The sequence below is a fragment of the Lepus europaeus genome, unplaced genomic scaffold (assembly GCF_033115175.1).
Source record: "Lepus europaeus isolate LE1 unplaced genomic scaffold, mLepTim1.pri SCAFFOLD_28, whole genome shotgun sequence".
NCBI classification, from domain to species: domain Eukaryota; kingdom Metazoa; phylum Chordata; class Mammalia; order Lagomorpha; family Leporidae; genus Lepus; species Lepus europaeus.
In genome coordinates, this window is record NW_026909158.1 from 10,379,338 (window position 1) to 10,385,477 (window position 6,140).

Sequence of the window (6,140 nt, forward strand, 5' to 3'; positions counted from 1 at the left end):
AAACGTTCTCTGATAAAAAACATTCAGAACAATAAATTCCGTTGATAATATCCGGAAAACACAAACACAGAGGCTGTAGCAATATCTGGGATTGTAAGACCCCTTAAGCAGGTGTCCCACAATCTGGACCCCCAGAAACACAGACTCCACTCCAATCGCTGCAAGAGCAAGAGGAAGTTTATTGCATTTGCAAATGGGCCGTCTCAACAACACAACAGCACCCTCTAGTGCAGTGCAGAGAGAGCGGCCTCGATCATCAATTTCACAGAGTATTTAAGGCTTAAAACCACAACATTAGCATATTTCCACAGTGTTACAATTTCATTTGGTAACCTAAAGGATTACAAGGTAAAAGTGGGTTTCCAGGGTAAAAGTGAAGAAGTTACATGCTGTACGTGCCTTGTGGTTTTCATTTCTAGCTTGAGCAAGCAAGGGCAGGGGTCAATGTAGTGTGTAATAACTTGTAGTGTTGTAACAGGATATAAGTTGGGTACATTTTCTGTTAACTTTGGCTTTTATAGTTCCTAAAAACGGTTACAAAAACGGTTACATACTGCAAGTTCAGCTAAAGTTCAGCCATCTTATGAAAGCATTTTCATTTCTTGCAAAAATTGTTGCAAGCCCAGCCAATTAATACAGAAGCAGAACAATATGCAGTTAGCTCAAGCAACTCTATTTCAAACCTAACCTGCCTAATTCTTTCACTCCCTCCTCTTTTTCTTGGCAAATTTTAATCTTAAAATTTAAGGAATAGCTGCATCCTAAAATGTTTGTTCTATGTCTTCTCTTTTTAAACTTTGGTACTGCTGGGTCAGGACCAGGGCATGGGTGATAGACAGTCTACTGTTAATAAACTGAAGAAGCCTATTTATTATGCAGGGTCCAAAGGTTAAGATTAAAAGTAATATTATCAAGGGCCCTGTGATGGTGGAGATTAAGGTTGTTAACCAAGGGGATGAGTTAAACCAGCTCTGAAACCAGGACTGTCCTGCCTCAAAATGGCTCTGTCGTTGTTTTAGTCTCTCCCTTAATTTTGCCATGCTGTCTCTGACCACTCCAGTGCGATCCGCATAGAAACAACACTCTTCCTTTAGGGCTGCACAGAGTCCTCCTTCCTTTAAAAATACCAGGTCCAGCCCCCTTCTATTTTGTAATACTACATCGGAGAGTGAAGTTAAGGACTTTTCCAAGGCACTGACAGATTCTTCTAAAGCTTGTAAATCTGAATGCATAGCTTGTTGTAACAGGTGAAACTGATTTGTCTTAGACAGGGCAGCGGCTCCGGTACCTATGCCTGCCCCAATGCCCCTGACTATGAGTTCTCCCAATATGAGGGCTAGGGTTATTGTTAGGGGTTCCCTAGGGAGCCGAAGATTTCCCTCATATTGTCGGTAGACTTCCTCAGGGTCATGTAATGTGACCCGAGGCCATACTTCAACCATGACGCACCATTCATGAGTTTGATTATGAGCTTGTCCTGCCAAGCAGGGGGTTAGGCCTGTATTGCATGCCCAAAATGTTCCATTTGGTCCTGTTAAATAATAGGTGCCTGGTTTGAGGGTCATAGTTTTATTACAGAGGCCCTGATATTGAGGGGGAATGGAGCCTACACAGAGTCCCTGCCCTGACACTTCTGGAAGAGTTAGGCGGTGGGATGGCAAATTGGTGCACTGGGGAGGGGCAATAGTATGGTTGGTCCAATTTCCAATGACAGCTACTCCCTCATAATAAGGGGGAGGTGAGGCTAGGCACAGCCAGCAATCCCGGGTCCTATCGGGGTCAGAGCCATTCAATGCTTGGAAGGCCCCATGTATTAGGTTGAGGAGCCTATGCCCCGTTCCGGGTAAGGAGGAATTTTCAGGGCCGGGCGGAGGAGGCGTTGCTACTACGTGCTTATTCGGGAAAACGGTTGTCGGGGAAGCCAGACTGGACTGACTGCTGGCAGGCGTCTGACTGGGCCGATTTCTGACAAGTACCTGCCCAAGAGATTTCCCCTTTGCAAAGTGTGGGGAGGTTGGGCTCCTCTGATCTGTTAATATTTTATTTGGTCCAACCGATACAGTTGCGACAGCAACCATCTGGTTCAAGGCGAATAGGGCAAAGGGGTCTCTGGCCGGTCTATACAAGTATATGTCCCATGACTTAGGCCCGACCCATTTGTCCTGTTTTCCCTTATCTGTGAAGCGAAGGATCTGGAGGTGACACCTACCCAACGTCCCATTTATACAAGTACTACAGTCCCTACCCCCACAGTTACTAAATATTATACCTGGAGCCGCCCCGATAGTAATCAGGTCCCATGAAGAGGAGGGTTTCCAGTGTGCACTTCCAGTGGTTTCACATCCCCATTTTTCACAGTATCCTACTTCGGGGCCCCCGCAACCAGGAAGGGATTTTCCATTCTTTCCCCCTGGACAGACATAGGTTCCTCCCTTCCCAACACATACATCGTCAGCATCAAAAAGTTGACAAAGGTCAAAATACAATTCAGGAAAATAATCACTAAGAACATTAAAACCAGAGGTGCTATTGACAATTGCTCCGGTTCTTAAATTAATAAGCTGCCAAGTAATATGATAAGGGATATGAGGACTTGAGTTTACTACAACCATGCTGAAAAAGAATACTAAGAGCAAAATAGTCTTATCTTGAGGGGGTTTTGAGTGCGTTGTAGTCTCCATTCCGGTGTCGGCTTGTCGGCAGGGCTGCCTGTCCCTTGACTCTGTTCAGTTGCTGCTTTCTTGACGTGCGACACGTGAATCCAGGCGGCGATTCCGTCCACCTTTACCGCCGTCGGTGTGGTCAGTAGTACTGTGTAAGGTCCTTTCCAGCGCGGCTCAAGATTCTTGGTCTGGTGCCTGCGAACGTAGACGGTGTCCCCAGCCTGGAACGAGTGTGGGAGCATGGGGCCTTTGGACTAATATGCGGCAGCCAGCTGCTTCCCCATGTGCTTGTGAATCAGCTGCAAGGCACGGAAACGAGTCTGCAAAGTAGGGGATGTTGCAAAAGAGTCAATACTGGGTCCCAACAAATCTGCCGCGGGTGGAGGGCCTCCATACAATATTTCATAAGATGTTAGTCCACATACAGAAGGTGTTTTGCGAGCCCTAAACAAAGCCATTGGCAGCAATTCAACCCAGTCTCTAGTGCCAGTCTCCATTATCAACTTAGTTAAGGTCTCCCTAATTGTTGTTTTGAAACAAAGGAGGGGAGCAGGGTGTTTGAGATGCGGATGCATATAAATGCCTTCTCTTTAGGCCTGTCACACACACACAAGCTCACAACTGGCTTCCTGCCTAACCTTTTCCCTCAAGAGGAATACCCAAAATTTTGGGATTATGGATGGAGTTCCGTCTTCCGTAACTTCTTCACAGCTGGCATATGGGCGTCGAGGGAGATCTGGGTATTCTCTCTTGCTATCTGTCTTATGGTATGTGACAGTAGCCTTAGGAACACTGTGCCGGCCTCCCATCATTTTTTATTTTTATAATTTTTTTGTAACTTTTACATACCCTCTCCAACTTACTTTAAATATTTTACCATTTCCATTCCAGTCTAGAGTAAACTAGCCATCAGGATAAAGTCATTCTTACAAACCATGTCCTTTCCTTATTTAAAAAGCTCTTTTCTTTTTAGCCCTTCTTACTAAGAACACTCTTTACCAAGTACACACTTTTATACTTGATGTTTTCCATAGAGCCTGGTTGGCTCTTCTTACCTCACCAGAAGACTGACAAAGCCAGATCAATCAGGACTACTGCAAAACACTCAGTCAATTAAAACAGATAGTTAACTTTAGCTCCTTTCCAGAGTTAGTCCTCGGACAATTAAAGTCTAGCAACAGTAATATTACGGGCCTTCAACAAAGCCATCGGCAGCAACTTGACCCAGTCCCTAGTGCCAGTGTCCACTATTAATTTAGCTAAGGTCTCCTTAATTGTTCTGCTCATACGTTTTACCTGACTAAATCCCCAGCACCCTGGCCACCAACTGACTCACCCGGGAGATGATAGCGGGTCCGTTGTCTGACCCCAGTACCTTTTGGTAGTCCAAATCGGGGAAATATTAGTGCGGTTCCTTCCTTGGTCGGGAAGGCTTCTTGATGGAGGAAGCTGCTGTCTTCATTATACCAGGTGTACTCAGCATCTGGTAGGGGCCGATCTGTCAGGTCCTCTCGGGCCCCATGGACTTCGGCCAGCACCTGTTGGCAGTTATGACTGACCTGTGTTTTGGTCTCCTGGTTCCAGTAGCAGCATGGCGGGATCGAGGGAGGTCGTTGTTTCAAACCGAATACGTTCAGGGTTACTCAGGTTATTCTTGGTAAGCAGCTGGGAGTAGTAGTCGGGGCCAGTGGGCAGCGCCCCACTTCCAAAGGCCCCCCTCAGCTGGCTCTGCCCGCTGATCGGGCAGCCACTGCCAAAGGGAGCAAAGAGGCTAAAGTTGGCGGTGATGGTAGGCTCCGTTAGGGGCAGCAGGGACAGCTCCTGTTCCAGCTGTTTCAGTAGGGCCTCACTGGCCCCCACCCGTCCTCCTTCTTTTCTCTGGTGACATTTTTATTTGGACAGTCTCTGGCCCAGTGTCCTCTCTCCTTGCAGTACACACACTGGTCTCGTTCTATCCGTGGTCTTTTCCGTGGTCTATTATTATCTCCCGGGTATTTCCCTGTCTGACCTCTACCGTAACCTGACCTATCTTGTCTGTTTAATTTGCTCACTGCGGTGACCAGGATTTTAGCTAACCTTTCCAGAAACCCTGCCGGGGTCTCTTCCTTACCCTGGATTACCCTAGCCAAATCAGTAGGGCGTCTCCCTGCCCTTTTGAGACCTGTCAGGAGAATCTGGCGATAGAGACGGAGTCGTTCCCTACCGGCTGCCGTATTAAAATCCCAATCTGGTCTGGTTAACGGGAAAGCTGCATCAATTTCGTTTGGCAGTTGGGTGGGTTGACCATTGTCCCCCGGAACGCTCTTCCGAGCTTCCGTGAGAACTCGTTGTCTTTCTTCCGTAGTCAGGAGGGCCTGCAAAAGTGGGTCTAGAGGTGTCACAGATAGGGGCGGAGTGGGTTTGGGGCCCGACTCCGCCGCCGGGGTGGCCGTTGGCAACTCAGGGCTGGGCTTCATTTTTAGGGCGGTGACGGGAGCAGCGGGATCGAGCTCCGCCACCACCCTGTTGGAGAAAAGAAAAGGTTTTACCCAATTTGGGGGATTTTGCACCTGGTTTCGCACCTTCAGGGACAAGATTTGGGCCCGTTCTTGGACCTCTTTCCAATGATCTAAAATAAGGCTTAAAGGCGTGGTTAATCCCTGTCTCATATTGGGAAAGAAAAAGTAAATCATAATCATAACACAGAACATAATTACAAAACACACAATCATACTGCGCGCGACAATGGAACGAAACAAAACTGAAACCAAAACTTCCGATGGGAGCGGCTGCCTAACCAGCCCTCTCCCAGAACACCACTGGAGCGTCCTCCAGGGCTTGAGCCAGGGGTCCGGACATGTCTGTCCTTACCTACTACTGGCTCTTATCACCTGTAAACATAAACACCGGTACGCCAGGCGCCCCGGGGAAATGGACAGTGAAACACACAAAAATACACAAAACAGAAGAGACTTACCTCGGATTGGGAGATGGAGGGTGAATCTGGGGGGGTCTGAATCCCGGACGAGCCCCCAAGAAATGTAAGACCCCTTAAGCAGGTGTCCCACTATCCGGACCCCCAGAAACACAGACTCCACTCCAATCGCTGCAAGAGCAAGAGGAAGTTTATTGCATTTGCAAATGGGCCGTCTCAACAACACAACAGCACCCTCTAGTGCAGTGCAGAGAGAGCGGCCTCGATCATCAATTTCACAGAGTATTTAAGGCTTAAAACCACAACATTAGCATATTTCCACAGTGTTACAATTTCATTTGGTAACCTAAAGGAATACAAGGTAAAAGTGGGTTTCCAGGGTAAAAGTGAAGAAGTTACATGCTGTACGTGCCTTGTGGTTTTCATTTCTAGCTTGAGCAAGCAAGGGCAGGGGTCAATGTAGTGTGTAATAACTTGTAGTGTTGTCACAGGATATAAGTTGGGTACATTTTCTGTTAACTTTGGCTTTTATAGTTCCTAAAAACGGTTACAAAAACGGTTAC

At 47.2% G+C, this 6,140-nt stretch overlaps 1 protein-coding gene across 1 annotated transcript; it reads right to left on the minus strand.

Moving 5' to 3' along the window:
- Positions 1-761: 761 nt before the first annotated feature.
- On the minus strand, positions 762-2,612 carry LOC133754692 (MLV-related proviral Env polyprotein-like). The gene has a single exon (XM_062185123.1). The coding sequence runs from the start codon at positions 2,610-2,612 to the stop codon at positions 762-764; it is 1,851 nt and encodes a 616-aa protein (XP_062041107.1).
- Between the last annotated feature and the right edge of the window lie 3,528 nt (positions 2,613-6,140).

Bases quoted from the DNA above. Each gene is read 5' to 3' on its own strand.
- LOC133754692 (XM_062185123.1), bottom strand. From the start codon at position 2,612: ATGGTTGTAGTAAACTCAAGTCCTCATATCCCTTATCATATTACTTGG.